The sequence below is a fragment of the Styela clava genome, chromosome 8 (genome assembly GCF_964204865.1).
Source record: "Styela clava chromosome 8, kaStyClav1.hap1.2, whole genome shotgun sequence".
NCBI classification, from domain to species: domain Eukaryota; kingdom Metazoa; phylum Chordata; class Ascidiacea; order Stolidobranchia; family Styelidae; genus Styela; species Styela clava.
Window position 1 is genome coordinate 15,328,319 of NC_135257.1, and position 15,761 is coordinate 15,344,079.

Consider the following 15,761-nt stretch of genomic DNA (forward strand, 5'->3'; position numbering starts at 1 on the left):
TTTGAGTAGTTGCTTCTACAGACAGTTGACTTATTTTGTGGGCCGATGCTAGCAAGATGGTAATGAACCATGTGTTATCTGGTGTATACCACCAGTAAAAGGGCATTGCTGCCGTTTTGATTCTCCTCTATTTCCCTTCCAGCAGGAATAGATTGATATAATGTTATTTTTATCATTCTGCGATTTGCTGGTTGGAAAAAATAAACTTTACTTGACTTTTTTATTTCTGATTTTGCGCGCTGTTCAATTAACTTATCTATCACGTGATGTCCGATCTCCTAAATTTGTTTATGAGGGAACAGTTATATTGAAAACGAAGTCACAAGATATATGGATCGTTTTGTTATTATGTTCTTGTTGTGAACTATTGCATTTCTCTCCAACTAGTGGACCAATTGCTTTTATAACATTTAGTTTCCCACAAAAAAAATAATAATGCAAAAGATATCTATAAAAATTACCAAACGATTGTAAAGCACTTGATATCTTAGTAAGTAAACTTATCACCATATACGAATTTAATCGCCCGAAGTCTGTGGCAGAATTACATAAATTGGCTCATCCCATCACAGACTTCGAATGGTACGTGTAATCGTCAACTAAATGACACTAGCAAATAAGAAGAAGTCGTGAAAATAGATACAAGTTGTCTCAGTAAATTCCTCGCTGATCGGCCGGATGCCTAGCTTTAAAATATTCTTGGAAGATTAATCCTGGAATAGACAGGTTTCGCATCTGAATCAAGAAGAACGGTTTTAACTTTCGGGTGAATAGGTCAGTTCCCAATGTAAAGAAAATTTCTCGAAAATAGTGGGTGTAAAATCAATGACCCGATGACGACAGAACCACAGAAAGACGTGATATGAGTAGAATATAAGGGGTTCAACTGCTGTCGGTTAGAAATTTCCAAGGCTTACGCAAGTAGCAGTAGATAGAAGACCAAATATTACAAAGAAACGTGGGGAAAGCGTAGATTCCCAGATAGCCGTTTTCTTTTAAAAAGGAAAAAAGTTTCAGTTCATATCCACACCCACGCTACTGCCTGCTACACCCCGTGCTCTTTACCGAAGTGTAAAGAGTACTAATAGATGAGTTCAAGCGACTAGAGACACGCTAAAGAACTGTACTACATTTTTATCCATTGAAACTGAAAAAGATGTCAATAGACATCGCTCGGCGATCTCGTGGGTTTTGAACTTTTAGGGCCGGATCGTTGCTTGATCTTTATTAGGAACCTGCTATGCTAAATATGCAGTATAAATAAACCAATAAATATGCTACCACACATCTTCCCACCAAAATCATTGATCACCCGGCGTTTACGGCCGAATGGACAATTCAAATACAGACTGCACGTTTATTTATTCAATCTGTGCTCGCCCGCACGTGTTCGTCCTTGGGAATCAAGAGTCACGTTTTCATATTGCTATATGGAGAGGCGCGTGTACAGGCAGACAGGTGTAGTGCATAGCAAATTCATCAGTTTTATAAGGTTTTCGGCGTACGGGCATATGCTTCAAAAACAGATAATAAATATAAAATATTTAGTATCTGTTTTTGAAGCATATGCCATATAAATATTTTATATTTAGTATTATTAGTATTTTAAATTTATTTTATAATTTCATAGTGTGATAATCCTTGCTGACACTTTGATCACAGCGTAAATAAAATTGGTCGGGAGCCTCTGTTACCTGTAAAGGTCTTGCATACTGACCATCACGATTTCAATGTTTAAATATCCACTGCACTGTATTTTCATAAAAATCTGTACCATTGTCCTTTTTTAACATTGTTTTGTGGTAATAAAATCTCTCTCTATCCTTTTCCTTTCCAACCAAGGAGCAATTTTGTCGTGTTTTTTGGGAGGGGGGGGGGGGAGAAGGGATTTTTGCTTTATATAGCTGTAATATTAATATCATTTCTTTGTCTTTATCATATGACTATAATACTTACTCATGAGGACATAATACCAGAATACTGTAATAAACTACGCACACTAGGATTCATTAAGCGATTAAAGATTAAACAAAAAACAAGTGAATCAGGAGAGAAAACGTAGCCTTAGTACAGTAGTCTGGTATTAGGGATTAAAACACCCAAAATATAAGTTCGGAAGGTTTGCCAGAAAGAAATGGTACATGTTCACTCAACCAAAAGTATTAAATTAATTCACACACACATTACCACAGGGAAATGAAAAACATGCTAAGCTTACAGGCTTAAGGTAGATTACAATATGGTAAACGAGAATAATAAAAAAAAATTATTTGCCACATCATATTAATAATTTTATAACAGTTGCCAAATTGAATATAGATTTTCTAAGCAAGAGTGAATAAAAGGGCAGTATTGAAGGAAAGGATATCGCGAAGCCAGAGTTAGGTGCATGAGCAGGTGACCTCGATCACCAAATTAGACCCTAATCATAGTCCAGATGATATCAAGTATTAAATGTTACCAAGAGTTCCAAAATAGGGGGATTAAACAAAACAAGGTTGGGAATTGCTGCTTTAATGGGTTAAGTATAAGTTTAACTTTAATATGCCTGCTCTATATGCAGGTCTTTATCTCTTTAGTGAAATGATTGACGATTGTTATTATTGTACTACTATTGTAGTAGCTGTAAAGATTACTGATTACCTGTTTTTCTATATTTTTGGATAGCCTTATTATACATACAGATAGAGTGTGCAATGGTAATATTCGACAACGCTTAATAAGATGAAACCTGTCCAGCCAACTCATTTGGCCTTGGCAGCAAGTGTGCCCGTGGCATTGGTCTTGATATGGTGGGTTTATAAACGAAAATCTGGACGGATTATTGATTCTGGAGTCAAAACCAATTTTCAAAGCAGTGAAGAAAGCTCAAATGAAAGCCATTCAATTTTGGAGGCTGAAACATTACAATCTGTGGGCGATCAATTTGATACTATTGTGCCAGTAGAATCAGCTGATATTTATAGTTCGCAAAACCGCAGCCAATCAACGGAGATGAAGTTGTCTCCTGGTGATGAAATCCACTCCTGTTCATTAGGAGATCATTATCTCGATATAGAATCTCGGATTGTCGAACCCCAGAAAAAAATAAATTACTCAAATGATGAGGATAAGAATAATTCTAACCCAGAAAATCAATTATCTGGGGAAAATATTCTGACCAATTCGACCGATGATTTCAAATATAATCAGCCTGCTTCTATCAAGGAGAACATTTCAGATGTCTGTAACGGTCAAGCAAATGAAGAGGAACCTCTTCCTCGAATTGCAGATTCTGCATTTCATCGGCAAATTGAACATACTGAAAGCAAATTGTATACAGAGACAAATTTATTAGAAAATCACCCTCTTGAATCTGACTGTACTAAACCAAGTCCTAACCAAAGTGATGAAAGCCAATCAGCTGAAATAAACTATGCCCACTCTGATTCTTTGTTGACACCATCTGATGAATCTCAAATTCCTGTCGTTAGTGAAAAATTTGAAAATACAAATGAGACAAAATATGAACATGAAATGAGTACCATCATTGACAGTTTGGAGCTGTCAAGGGAATCTTTAACAATACAGGAAAACGACTGTACGGATGATATTGAATCCCAGTATATTCCTGTATTGAAGTCAACGGAAGAAACAAACGATACCACAGTTTCAGAGGAACCTATTTCTGACAGGAAAAATGGAGTTTCAGACATTAGAAACGGCTCCTATAGCCCAGATTCTTTAACTAGTGAAGAATCGTCAGTAAAAACTGAAAATAGTATCGTATCGAACCAATCATCACAAAGAGTTTTAAATTGCACTGGTAGTGGCGAAGAAAGTGATGTTTCCAATAAAAATAACAATAATAACTGTGATCGAGATGGCAAATCCGTAACAGAAAAAATGGACACGACCGTTTTTGATTCCGTCAATGGTAATAAAGATGATGATGTAACAGAAGAGAGCACACAGTCTGATGCACAAGATGACAGCTCGAAAGTCAATGTAATGTATCTTGATATTGGCATTAAATATTGCAAACCAGTTTTCATTTTAAAATGCAGATTCCATACTTAGCTTGTTGTTAAAGAGGCACCAAAAATACGTGTGATCCAGTTATTCAATTTAAACAAAAGTCAATTTCTGTGTACCTGTATTCACAAGAGTATTGAGAATATTGGAAATACTTCTCGTATAGTGATCTCAAGTCTTTTTGCTAGTTTCGCTAAACTTATTTGAGGGAAAAACTGATGACGAATCAATTTCAAATTTTTATTAATTAAATATTGAAGGACTGACTAAGTTCCTTGAGTCCTATACTTCACCAAAAGTTTGCTGTTTCATATTTACTGAAAGGAATACTGCTCATTTCGTTTCTATCGACCTAGGCACCTCCATATTGCTTATCCATCAATCATTTTAGCAAATTGTGTGCTCTCATACCCAATTATTTATTTACCAATGCATGGCATAGAAGCATTGCTCTCTTGTTCCGATTATTCTTGCAAAATTTGTTATGAAGAAAAATCACCACTTATGCCCAATTTGGCTTGTAAAACAGCGGTTCCCAAAATTTTGTTTGTGCGACGCCAGATTATCATCGGAAAAACTCACGGCGCACTTATACAGAAAAAAATGCTTCTTTTAACTGAAACTCAATTTCGTGATCCTTAATATGTACTTTATGCCTTCTAAAGTTTGTATACATGTAGGCCTAGAGAATAAAGGCAACTTCTTTTTCATCTCTGTCTGATTTTCCTTTGAAATTCTAAAAAAATCTCTCATGTTTGCGAAACTCCATCATATTTTAGGTATGTCTAACACAATTCTGTTAATTTTCGCAGCGCATTAGTGCACCCTTTGGGGCCGCTGTTGTAAGATTTTGAATCACTTGCTCAAATAGCAATAGGTTCTTTACATGTTTGTTTCATAAAAAATTATTCCTTTCATCAGGGAGAATCCTCACCGAACCACAGTAATGGATTCAATGAGAACAATTCATCTATGCACAATGGACCTCCTACAGAATATGAAAACAAGGATGAAGCTCAGATTTACCTGGAATTTCCTTCGGTTTGCATTTTTCTTTATAGTAAATCCTTAGCAATATCTAAAATGCACTCGGCTTGATTTTCCCTTATCTGAGAGTATTTGCAGTATCTAAATGTGCCTAATTATATGCAAATGAATTTTGTATGGTGTATTTTAGAATACCAAAGTGGGCCTGCCCTATAATTAGTTTGTGCTAAATTGTTCTGCCAGTGGTGATGTTTATGTAGTTTTTAAGACTAATCTTCATTATGTCATACTACTGGACCAATCGCATTCAAATGTAGATGAAGACTGCCCCCTGAAAGGCAATTTCAAATTTTTTAAAAATTTTCAAGGTTTTTTGGAGTCCACCCAAAATTTGTGCTAATTCAAGAAAACTAGTATACCGTCTATTGATACCAGTAATATTAATTTTTATTGCTTTCTTGTCCTATTGACAGTTACAACAATTGCACTTGTGTGTGATGTTTGCTTATCAAGTTTTATAATCAGCAAAGTTTAGTATTAAAGTAGTTCATGATTGTTTGAGTTATTTAATTTCTGTAATAAGTGTATCTTATTAATATTTTATCCAAATGCATGGAGTTGTTAGCTTCTGATGTATTTTAGGAAAAAGTTGGACTTTTAATCGGTAAAATGGGGAGAAACATCAAGCAATTAAAACAAGATTCAGGAGCAGAAATTATGGTCCATACTGTTCCTTTCAGAGAAGATATTCAAGTTCTTCAAATTACTGGTGAGCGGAGAAAATCTTTTTTCACATGATGTTTCTCAATACCTAATTATCCATTTCTCAACAATGCCTCCTTCCTCTTCTTGCGAAAAAAAAGCTTTTTTTGTTAACTACTGGACCAAATTTTAGTGGTTAAAGATTGTATTTTTTACTAGAGGCAGGGGCGCAGCCAGGATTTTTCAAATGGGGGGGTTACAATGTAATTAGTGCGCCAAAGGTACAATGTGCGAAGCGGAAAGGTGTTTAAAGAGCTAAAAATTATGCGTTATTAACAGCGAAACTCCATTGAATGAATTCCGGTGTTATTTGTAGCTGTTCAATTCCGAAGATTTATTAATCATCAACCGTTCTCCCTAGCACATGATTGCCATCAGGTATATTCATGCCGAGCATAAATAAAGCACAATTGGTGTTATTAACAAAGGGATGTTATTTGCCGACGTTTCAAATTCTAAAATCAGACTTATCCTAGAAATTCGAAACATCGGCAAATTACATTGTTTTGTTAACATAGATTGTGCTTTATTTATCCTCGACCATTCTCTAAAATTTGACGATGACTATATCGCGTTGGTCGCTTTACATTGTTTCATAAATAAGTTAGCTATTGGATATTTTCAGGAGAGAAACTAATGTAACAGCACTCTTGAGAATGTTTTACATTCATAAACCCTGTAATTCCCCCGCTAGCAGGCTACTACTTTTATTTTTTACCAAAATTCCTGTGGGCTTAATGGGGTTTGTTTTTGTGTGCGATGACGCAATCAAAATTAAAAATTGCGCACCTTGTGGCGGTTCCGCATTCACGGTAGTGGTCAGGCGAAGTCGTGAAGACTGTGGTACCAGTAGTCTGCCAGCCAGATTGCATACCTGTACTACTCCATTCTGGCTTTCGTCTCCATATTATATTTGAGCATCGCTTTCTTGTTTTCATTTGAATTGGCAACATGTAAAGTATTTTAAAATACTGTGTATCTTTTTATATGTTTGACCAAGTAATTACCTATACAACTAACTCTACATAAATACCTATCCATTTTCAATAGTTATATCATACAATGGAGAGTTGAATTGAACACATAGTCAGTCGTTCATCTCTTTCTAATAATGTAATCAGATAGTTGATAGCCACAACTAGCCAGGAATAAACAAAGCATTTTGTATAAGACAAAGAAACTGAACGAAATGGAGCCAACACTGTATTTTTTGAATTTTTAGTCCAGTATGAATCAATTTGTATCTCAATTTTGATTGGAAACATCTTTACTGTTAAATAGATGAGGGTTATATTATAATATCCTAATATTGATCATGTAAGATATTAGAAACCTTCTCTTCAGGCTATCTCATGCTATGAAATTTCATTTTTTAATTTGAGATAATAGTAGTGATTTAAAGACATCATATTATGCATGGGTTGTTCAGACTTCCGAACAAAGATTTAGGAACTGAGATGCAGTCCGTGGGTTGAACATTCATATCCAATGCTTGAATGACATCTTCAATTTGGAAACTCCTATGTAGTTTAGTTCTGACTGGTACACCATAATACTGATACATTCTGTCTGTCTCATGATTTGTTCTTCATGCTGACGCGGTGGCCTATCGATTAAAAGTATTAGACATAGTGTTGGCATAGCAGGTGCAAAGGTCAAATTTCATGCTATACTGGTCCTACCAACAATAATTGCTCTCTAATTATATTTTGTAAGATATCAATGGTTGCTTGTACAGGGCCTTGTTCAGAGCAGAATGTATGATAACGGTCAAATAAAAATTAACAATTTTCCTCTCTTTTATGCAGGTTCTCATTCTGCTGTTGATATTGCTGCTACAAAGATCGGAAGAAAATTTCGAGAAGTTCCGCTAACTGAGTTTGATCCTGCAGGTTGCATGGGGTTCGGATCACAGGGCTCGTTGATGTCATCACCAGGTGTGATGTCACCAATCGATTCACCTATGTCTCCTACTTTTGCATATCCTGTTCCTGAAATGACACAGGTTAGTTTGTGACACCATATCGTAATATATTTTCATGGCCAAATATGATTTTGGTCGATAGGATGGAACCAGTAATGTTACTTTTTTTTGAAAAATTATAACAAAAAACAAGAGAGTAATGCTAAGATATTAGATGGACATGAAGGTATATGACTAACTGCAGTCTCAATAAGTTATGCAACTTAACACTAAAGCCTATTATCTGATGATTTAAAAGCTTCAAGTCCCATCTACTGGTAATCTTGTGTCTGATCGGCAAGCACTAGGTTAGTCGAATATATGGCAGACAGCAGACATTCTAGTCTCTCCAGTCTCAGCTTTTTTGTTAAATACTGAAAATTTGAAATTGATTGGTCAGTTATTTATGAAGAAAAGTGAATTTCACCTAACAATATCAACAAGATAAACCCCAACAACAACGGGAATTTAGCAACACAATCCACATGTTCGTTACTTTGTGTCCAATAAAGTATTGATAGTTAACAGAAATTATGTAGGGTATCAATGGTATAATAACAAGTGTATTGATGACTGTACTTTTCGAATACCTTGAAAATATTTACTGGATCCTTTGTGCTACTTTTAGCTTCGAATACCAGAAGGAATTCCAGTTGAAGTTGTTGTATCTGCCATTGCAGATTGTGACTGCATTTTTGTTCAGCAATATACTCATCCAACATTTCATGCATTAGCTAGTTTGGAACATGCAATGTCATTATGCTACTCTTCACCTCAAACTCCTGCTCTACTAAGCCCTGTACAAGGTAACTCGCAATTTTGTTTTTATATTGCAAAAATTGTTAAGCTATTATCTATTGCTCGTAGGTTAACTGTGATCAAAGGCTAGATGTTGGGAAAACTTAAACCTGGCGTGACGTTGGTGCTAGAAATACGCTCGCCACCGTTGTAAGGAATACGCTCACGAGTCACGACCACATCTTCGATTACTGTGCGTGGGTTTGTAGGTTCGAACTCCATGGGGTATAATTATATGTGAGAGGATTGCTTGTCTCCTCATCGCTGCAAGGTAGTTTGCGTAACTGCTTCATATCGTTAGTGGCATCATTCATCATCGTGTCCATGAACCTACCACATATAACCAGCTAATGCTTTTTGAATGTTTGTCAAAGATTATGACTTCGATTATCACTATTGATAATCTAAAATTTCAAGTCCTACTTCTGGGTGTTGAAAACTTCGCTGGGTATGACTTCTATACCAACCACCCTTTGCCATTTGAAAACAATTGAGTCACGCCCAATCTCAATCGCAGTTTCCAAGAAGTTTTATGAATATCAAAATATAGGGTCAGTTGAGATATTGCCAGGATATCATTAGGTCCAAGTTAGTATATCATTAGACTTCTTGATATCCCTATCATATGTATCATATGAAACTTTACGATAGTTTTTCTTTACTCTGAAATAAGATAGTAATTGATTTCATATTCCCTCATTTTATATTCATCATTACTTAATTGTTTTTTTTATGCAGTTGGTCTCGTTTGTGTTGCTGAACATCAAGATGTTTGGTATCGTGCTCAGGTGATTCATGCCAATGAAGATTCAAGTGAAATAACTATCAAATTTGTTGATTATGGAGGATATTCTACTGTACCTACTTCTATTGTGAAGCAAATTAGGTAGGTTTATTGTTCCAGCTCTTTACAGGTTTTTCATTTTTGTTTCTTCGTGGTCTTTGCCTATTTCTATTTGACTCTATGTAAAGTTTTTTTTTCATTTCGAATATATGAATTAGTGTCATATTTTTCCTAAAAACGACCTTTATTGAATAGCACCAATTTGAAATTGATTGTAATCAAATTCTTTGACTCTACTCAAAGTGACCGATTGATATTTTTAGAAACATGTTATTTTGACCACGTTTTAATTGCTGTATTTCAATTTTGAAGCAAACAGTATTGTGTTTAACACTCTTTCCTAATATGATGGACGGAGTAGGATATCTTCTCGACCTAATTATTCTTTTGAGTATTATATGACACTCCACTCATTTCCTGTGATTGAACTCACTAGCAGTTCATAAGACAAACGATACATCATGAAAACTGAAATTTGAAACTGATTTCAGTTCGTATTTCCTCTTCATGAGGTAGCTAGCTATATCGGAAGTAAATGGTGCAGAATTATTGTCTCATCTAGTCATTTTGTATATATTTATATTTTAATATTTATGGATTTTCAACTGTTATATTTTCAGAGCTGATTTTATTACGTTACCATTTCAAGCTGCTGAATGCTACCTTGATAATATTGCACCGCTAGAAGGTATGTTTGTGTAATATTCCTCTGGAAATTTGTCTGAATATTTTCAAAAAAGTGTGTGCCATAGACATCCACATTGCTGGACTCCAAACGAACGACCACAGACTTTTCAGTTTTGCATTACTTACCTGATTTATTACAACCCGGGTGAAGTTGCCAGCGTGAATATTTGAACCCGAGATTTTGGACTATGATAGGATATACATATTTATCCCCGAGAAGGGGAACGGCCTCTCGTCCGGTTACCAGTTCATGTTGGGTATGGGATTAGTTGGCCAGTTATTTGGTTTTAGATGCATGAACTTGACGGTAACCGCCAGTCGTTATGTGAATGTGGCAAAGAGTCCAGCAATTCTCTCACACACAATTATCCCCCACGGGATTCGAACCTGCAAACCCCATGCAGGGTAATCATGGGTGCAATGGCGAGAGTATTCCTAATGCTTAGCACGATGCGCCACACTGCCAATGCTAGCAACCTTTAATCTAGCTCCAGTAGGCTATCATTATCACAAGTCTCGTAACAATACCTTTCCTTTCCAAGATGAGAAGGGTTACAGCATTGAATCAACGACTGTCTTACAAGAACTTTTAAAAGAAGGAGAATTTCATGCAAGAATATCAAGATATAGACCAGATGGAGTTCCCTATATCAGACTCTTTAAAAGGCACTCAAATGTGGTGAGTGTAGCTGTGTATGTATGTTTGGATGTCTTTTTCAGAGAGATTGCTTTCATTTGAGATTGCTTTAGAAATATTTTATTGGCTGAGTGATTTATGCCTATTTATTCCCATTATTTTTTTAGACTGCACTGGTCAACGAATTACTGGTAAATGAAAAAGTCGCAAGATGGGTTGATGATGAAACTGACTGCATGGCTGGAGTCGTTGCTACAAGTTAATTTACCCCCAAACGTTTTATTTATTGCCATTGCACGAACTATTTGATTTAGCATAATTTGAAATTTATCCAAGGAGTGGCGATTGCAGGATTCTTAAATGATCGAAAGGAAGGAATAATTGGTCATATATGGTTTCAACTGCAAAGAAGTTGCCGTGATGGCATGCATTTTTTTGGTCGAGTGTTCTTCGAACTTTTTTCGTCGTGACTCACTTGGCACGGCAAAATTTTTTTGCGACCCTGGAACTTCAAGGAGAGGGTTGTGCTTGCATATTATTGTGCACAACATCAAATCTTTGCCCTATTTCAGTGATGGTTGATAATCACTAATGGTTCCATATTTTTTTTTATTTGATCGATATTTTGTTTTAACATAAGTTGGTGTCGAAAAAGAATTTTCACATAGATGAGCGAGGACGATAGGAAGAAGAGTATATATGGCTGGTTCTTACAATAATTGGTATCGCGGCTCGCCGACGGTCGTATAATGTTGTTTTACATTTATATCCTTAGACACTATAATGCTATCGAACGACTGGAACTTGTAAAACATCATTCTTGATCAATGCTTATAGTTTTAATCGGCAAAGACTTAATTCTCTGCATAGCAAGCCACTCGTAGGACATACTTTTGGTAGAAATGACATTTTTTATTCCATTTTTGCGATCATTTGTTTTTTTTAGAATTTGTGCAAAAAATCACAAATATTTGGCGAAGACTTCATTTCCTGCATAGCAAGCCATGGTGCTTTCTATTCGTAGTTCATACTTTTGGTAAAAACATTTTTTTTTTCTATTTTTGCGATCATTTATTCGTTTCTTTTTGTTAGAACTTGTTCACAAAATCACAAAGTGATTCATATTCTTTGTTTGAAATAAATTTACGATAAACTTTGAAATTTACCTTGTAACCTCGATTCCACACAAATGCATAAATTCATATGGTAGCTTCAATCCTAACTCAAGCTGTTTCAGGATATCAATGTAAAGATTGATACCAGAGACAGGAACCGATGCTTTGCCATATAAACTTTAATAATGCCTTCAAACTCTATAATATTGAACAACTTCAAAAATTCATAGTTCAACACTGTTTTATCCAATAACACCCCATATTTTTTTTTTGATGTTTCAAATTATTTGATAACACAAAAATAAACTTTGATATAAAATTAGCAAATTTGATAAATCAGAATTTTCATTTTCTAAATATGTGTTCACTTGTACCAAAATTCTGGATATTATGACCATATGTTTGGCTGTGGAATTCGAGCACATCGTTTAGACTTCCCATTACTTGCCTTTACAAAATATTTTCTGTGAAAGTTTTAGCATTTGCAGACTTTTGCAGAAATTTCGATTTTGCATCTCATTCTCTCTATGATATCTGAAATTCTCTACTCTCGATTCTAGATAGTTTAAAACTTTGACTCATACTCACAGCTTGGGGAATTTGAGTACGAGTGAAATATGCTGACACAAAATACGGTGAATATAAAATAAGACTCCTACACAAGTAAAAACTACTAATTCAAATTATGCAACCTACAAACGAAAAAAACAACCTGAAAATGATATTCTTCATTTTGTTTCAAAGCAGGTTAATTACTATTTTGTAGTTTTCTGTATAGTTTTGGCTGCTTTTCGATCTAATTTGCTATATCTATCTATCTAATTTTTACATCGTTCCTGTGAATGTTATGAGCAAATTTTTTGACAAGCTCTGTTTCAAACACTGTTATATTTATGGAAATGTTCCAAATGTTGTAACTGTCACAAGCCAATGTTCAAATAATAATTATGTCGCATGTACTACATCCAGTGTGCTATTACAATCATTTCTTTTTCTTGGAATTTTTCATGTGTGTTGTGTGCTAATTAATATTTTTTATCCATTGTATTGATACAAACTTTGTTACAGATGATATCATTAATTTTGTACCTGGTGCTAGTTTTTGTTGTCTCTTGTTCATAGAATTTTTTGGTTCTTCATAAATCCCAATGTATCTGGACTAATTAATTATTTAAATAACTGTTCCAACACCTAAATTTGACTAGATGGGATATGGGTGTTTTTGCCTGGTGAAAAAGGATTTGCAGACTTTTTTGTTGATCAGATTGTACAATGTATTTGACATCTATTTTGGGCAGCCAGATTGAAATGTCATCATATATAAGATCTATTAAGACAATTCATATGAAGTGAACAACTTGCTAACAATTCTGATAATCGGAATAGAGACCATTCGCCATATGATTATGTCGTCCTTCCTTTCCCCAGTGTAAAGATGAAAATCATATTCTAAATATATCCTGGCCAAGCATGAGGTGCAAAATTCTAATATCAAAATATTCTATCTTGCCCTGTTGTTTCAAAAATATTGATATTTTGCACAAAATTAAGTCCCACAGTGTCGGTTGTTTGTCTTCATCTTATCTAAATTTTGTGTTTTGTACATATTGTGATTTTTACTTTTTGTGAGTTTATCATTACCAATTTAGTGGAAGGTGGTAAAATTAGGAATAGAATTGTCGGTTTAGTTTGATCTTCAAAATATGTGAATTTGTGAATAATCATTAAAAATTCAATTGAAATTGTAAATGTTTAAACATCTCACGACTGAAAAAACTACTTGCACATTTTGGTACAATTGTTACGCTACTGATTGAGTTCCTGTTCGGCTAACCCTTTAGTAAATGACTCTGTAGTTGCAAATTTCAACTTCAAAAGTTTAACAAAACTCCAGATTTGACCTTAAAAATTGCCTGCAAAATAATCCCATTTAGATTATTGGATTTAAATAATGTGAGAATGTATTTCAACATATTTATTTGCCAACTTGAGTAAAAATTGAATGATTATAATTTTACAACTGGATTTCTTATTGGCAATTTCTATTCTATTTATAAGCGTTGAAATGTTTTTGCTCATGTTTTTTACAAAAATGATGTGATTGTCATTTTTTCTTGTCTAGTGCTCATCGCTTGTCTGCATGTTACAGTATCACATTGATGGTGCATATTTCGCTTCTTGCCGATGCAAAATTGCTTGAATACACCTACTTTTGTTTTATTGTGTTTTGTAATTTACCTGAATGATCAAAGTTTAAAAAACTGATTGCGTATCAAGGGCGGCCACTTCTGGCGGGTTTTTTTATCACTAGTTCAATGCTTGGAGTCGTGAGGTTCTTCAGGTCCAACAAAAGTATATACCACTATAGCGCAAACGAATGGGATAGGAAAATTCATAGCAAGATTGGAGTGTTCTGAACCATATTCGGGTTTGGATTTTCTAACAAACTCTGTTTTAGGACTTGGATTTTAATCACGATTATTTGGATTATTCTACCACTAAGGTGACAACAGGTCGAGCATGGTTGAAGAATTCAACACATAATTTTCGCTTATGATTTGGTTTCCCTATATATATAGGCTACCTAATAGTAACTCGCCTTCTCCAAATGTTTCACTTCAATCATGCCCGATTGTACTTCCATACTTGTATCGCGCTTCATCTCAATCAGGCCGGAAAGGCATATTCGAACGTTGGGACCAAATACGTCATTTGCATAATACAAATTATGCGCATCCTGCTGGTCTACCGTGTCGAGCATTACGTGTTTTCCAGCAGCTCCACTTTTCCAGTGATGGAGAAATCAATGCTGATTTACAAATCCACCAAAAATAAACGGAGAACCTCTTGAAGAGGTTCATTTTTATATAATTTTATTCCAAATTCTTTTCTTCTAAATTAATCGAGCGAAATGACAGCATTTCCTCGACTGGAAAAATCTTGTATGAAGTCGGTTTTGGACTAATCAGTTAGAACAGATTATCATTAATAAGAAACTGATTAATCAAATGCAGAGTCGCCGCCTCTCGAACGTTCGTGGGGAATGATAGTAATTAAATGGTTAATTGCTTCAGATGTTCGCTGGATCGTATCAATTTCACCACACTACAGTATTTCGAATTAGTTAAAGTTGATTTTGAACAGTCGAAGGAACTTCAGCCAGATATGACAATAATTTTTACGAGGCGATAGTCATAGTCAAGTTTATTTTTTCCATCCAGTAAAAAAAGTTAACATGCAAAATTAAGACGAATAAATAATATTGTATACACATTTCACTGGGGAAGGGAAGCCGCGGGGAACAAAGCTGGTTATCAAGCAGCCAAGTTTTAGCAACTTGATAAACATGCAAAATTAAGACGAATAATATTAAAAACACATTTCACTGGGGAGGGGAAGCTGCGGGGAACCAACGCCGATATATATCCACATTCTACGACGTACGATAAAGGGACGCGGTTCTCGCTAAAGCGGTTTAGCAGTAGCCCTCATACATTCCGTGCTTTCAATTGTGAGGAGTTTAAAACAAAAATCCGTCTACGAAGTTCTATATTCGCCATTTGTGTGTGTTGGTTTTGTTTTCGTGACACTACTACGCGTTTGTACATCTTGACATTTCCCAAAATGCAATTGAAAGCTTTGTGGCAATACCGAGATTATCAAATAAATACATGTTTAAGTTAAGGGCTTTTGAATTCACAGCGATAAATGATGAATGTTTGATCTTTTCCATCGCTTTCGTCACTTTTATATTAACCGGGCGCTACGATCTATTTTTGTCCTTGTGTTGACGCACGTTGCGTCGAATGGCGCAACATGTCGTCAGTTTTTCTCGAGTCAATTTTTCGGTAACATTCCCATACCGTTTTAACCTCATATACATGAAAAAAAAAAATTTCAACTGATAGGAAAGAGAACAAAAGAAATTATTATTATGTATTACAGCATTCATAA

General features: G+C 35.1%; 1 protein-coding gene across 1 annotated transcript; it reads left to right on the forward strand.

Annotated features, from left to right (window-relative positions):
- The first annotated feature begins 2,671 nt into the window (after window positions 1-2,671).
- LOC120345569 (uncharacterized) lies at window positions 2,672-14,027 on the forward strand. Its single transcript, XM_039415060.2, has 9 exons — window positions 2,672-3,987; window positions 4,936-5,055; window positions 5,644-5,770; window positions 7,572-7,768; window positions 8,355-8,532; window positions 9,263-9,410; window positions 9,989-10,056; window positions 10,598-10,734; window positions 10,860-14,027. Exons 1-9 carry the CDS (start codon window positions 2,725-2,727, stop codon window positions 10,953-10,955), a joined length of 2,334 nt encoding a protein of 777 aa, XP_039270994.2. The 5' UTR covers window positions 2,672-2,724; the 3' UTR covers window positions 10,956-14,027.
- The last annotated feature ends 1,734 nt before the right edge of the window (window positions 14,028-15,761 follow it).